General features: G+C 45.1%; 1 protein-coding gene across 1 annotated transcript in view; it reads right to left on the bottom strand.

The window, feature by feature from the left end:
- Positions 1-1,472: 1,472 nt before the first annotated feature.
- Positions 1,473-2,875, bottom strand: part of LOC118477873 (probable G-protein coupled receptor frpr-1) — a 21,755-nt gene continuing 20,352 nt past the window's right edge. The window contains exon 5 of the mRNA XM_035970428.1: positions 1,473-2,256. Coding sequence (XP_035826321.1) covers positions 1,915-2,256 — 342 coding nt within the window. The 3' untranslated portion in view covers positions 1,473-1,914. The remainder of the gene's footprint in view (positions 2,257-2,875) is intronic.

The raw sequence follows: 2,875 nt of genomic DNA, 5'->3' as shown, positions 1-2,875 counted from the left end.
GATGGTACTATTGGTGTCAGAGTTCCGAGAGTGAACGAAACATCGATGGTACTATTGGTGTCAGAGTTCCGAGAGTGAACGGAACATCGATGGTACTATTGGTGTCAGAGTTCCGAGAGTGAACGAAACATCGATAGTACTATTGGTGTCAGAGTTCCGAGAGTGAACGAAACATCGATGGTACTATTGGTGTCAGAGTTCCGAGAGTGAACGAAACATCGATGATACTATTGGTGTCAGAGTTCCGAGAGTGAACAACCCGACGTCACCGCTCCGACCTAGCGAGAGATTCAGAAGAGGGGAGGAAAGTATTCAATGAAAAACGACGTGCTCAGTTTGTGGTCGCGTGAGTGGATCCAGTCCCCAGAGACGGGCTTAAGACGTGACATTTTAGAGAAGATTTGTTTTGTGCGAGTCAAAATCCCCAGTAGACATAGATAGGTCATTTCTTAGGCGGGTGACATAGCGGACCTTTTTCCATAGTCACAGAGCCACTGTTTCCTAAGTAGTGGTAATGCATTTGTGTCCTTACAGGGAAATTAGGAGCTCCTTTTTTGGGTGGGGGGGGGGGACACATAAAGTTATTATTGATATCATCTTAATGCTTGCTTGTTCATTAAAACTGGTCTAGCTTTTAATGAAAATATGGCAATCTATTGTAAACAGAAGTCGAGATATTTGCGATTGAAGGAGGTAGAATAGGGGAGGGGGGAAAGCGAGAAAATGGCCCCAAAGATAGGTTACTTCTTATACGGGGTGCCTATTGGGGGATTGGGTCGGGTCGGGTCGGTTTACCAGCCAGATTGAAGGCGCAGAGCCGCAATCGTGGAACAAGCCGATCGCGCCTGACTCGTCCCCCCAAAAATAAACGCGTTTGTTTTCAGGCGACGAGTCGGGCGATCGACCCTGACCCGACCCGATCCCATCCACAATGGGCGCCCCGTATTAGGCTTGTGGGTAGTTGGAAACTACAAATTTACATTTTGTGGGCTTTTGATCAACTCTTAACAGCAAACAAGTCGGTTTCTTCGATTTCCTTTTTTTGACAAGCGCCTGATTCCACCACGTCCCATCACATAATAATTTGTCACTCTATTTTGTGTCCAGTGATGCTGGAGCAAGTAGTATGATACCTCTGCCATCCGCAAAATACCGATGGCAATGTGTTTTAGTGATCGTGTCTTACTTCATTTAGCCGAGAACCTTTGTGTGGCACGTCACGTGAAAACCGAGAAGCGATTTCTCTGTCCAGGTCTCCCTGGCATACCACAACGTGCTCAAAACCTACACATAGTACACATTAATCTTAATCCTTCTTCGAACATTTCTGTAGCACAAAACTTACTAAGACGGCTTTCTAAATGTCAGATTTGGTTTACCTTTAACTCTTGATCAAGTTCTTATTCGGTGTGGATGGAGGAGCCCGAGTAATTCAAGGAATGCATGCCCAGTTGTAACTATCAGATCTACACTTTTTTTTTCTAATACAATTCTTTTCGGTTCGAGTCAGACGTTTGATCAGAACATTGAAATGTTTGCCTTGCTGAGAGCCCTCTGTGTGCTATGTGAGTCAGATAACACAGGGCACCTATAACAGATGTGGTTAAGTTCTGCGTGAACAATATCGTCTCATTTAAAAGTAAATGTTTTACATTTGAGCTTGAAAAGACGTTTTTCATCCGCTTTTTCATCGACAGGATTAGCTGAGAAGCAGTCTTCACGTCTGTCTTAGATATGACAGAATGTTCATCCTTGTAGGTTGTCTACGTCGAGGCAATCCAGGACCAGAATCGTTTCTCCCCATCGGGCTAGGATTTGAACATAGAATGCTCCTAGTGCCGTGGATTAGTATCTTTAGTGTGCGTTATTTTGTTCTCTTTCAACAAAACAACAACAGTTCCCTTGTTCCACCCGTCAGGCATCGGACTTGCTCAACAGTCTCGTCTCCATCACCTGCGACTGACTCTGGTCCGAGAATCTTCTCTCGCTCCTCGTGAACGTCGTGTTCCGACCCAAGAGCCTCATCTCGTTGGAGGCACTGCTGAATGTATACCTTCGCGTGCTCGTGACGTGGGACTTGCAGAAGTATCCACGAATGATACGGCGGAAACGCTGGCCGAAGGCGTAGTAGAGCAGGAAGTTTGTTGCCGAGACCAGGACGAAAACTAGGTCACACACCTGATTAAACAGATGGCAGGGGTCCCCACAGGCGTTGTGGCCCGTCAGCAGAAGTAGCACTTGGGCTCCTGCAAACGTCTGCGAACACAAAAGTGGAAAAAGGGAAAAGGGGTGGGGGTGGGGGGTGGAGAAGAAAGCCATTACTGTTAATTAGGACAACGAGCGTGCAAACCGCAAAGCTATAGGATCACGGAAGATATTTCTTTCATTAGCTGAAAAACCTCACTAAAATCCTGGAAGAGAACTTTTCTTCCTCAAAAAGTAAAGCCATCAATCTTAGACGGCTGGTTTGGATTTTTTTTTGTGGCAGATTTATTCTAATTGATGGGATCCATATCCATAATTTGTGGCACTGTACTGCTTTCATGTGGTTCACTCCTCTACGACTGTATTACTGAGCATGTTTGCATTTGGCAACCGTATGACCCTTCCGAACCCAACTAACCTTTATTGTAATGGGCTTTCATCCTGTGACAAGCTATTCTTAAAGCCGTTACTATGGCAACAGAAAGTGATACCGACAAATATAGGTTAAAGTAACTCGTATTGTAAAGATACTTAGTCGGTTTCTAATCATAAGTGTGGGCTCAGTACAAAGGGAAATGTTCCGGTGTTTCTTTGTCTTTGGGTTATTAAGAAAGACAGAGCAAAGCCATAGGTGAACACACACACACACACACACACACACACACACACA

Source organism: Aplysia californica, unplaced genomic scaffold, assembly GCF_000002075.1.
Source record: "Aplysia californica isolate F4 #8 unplaced genomic scaffold, AplCal3.0 scaffold00267, whole genome shotgun sequence".
NCBI classification, from domain to species: Eukaryota; Metazoa; Mollusca; class Gastropoda; order Aplysiida; family Aplysiidae; genus Aplysia; species Aplysia californica.
This window is presented reverse-complemented; position numbering and strand designations above follow the sequence as displayed.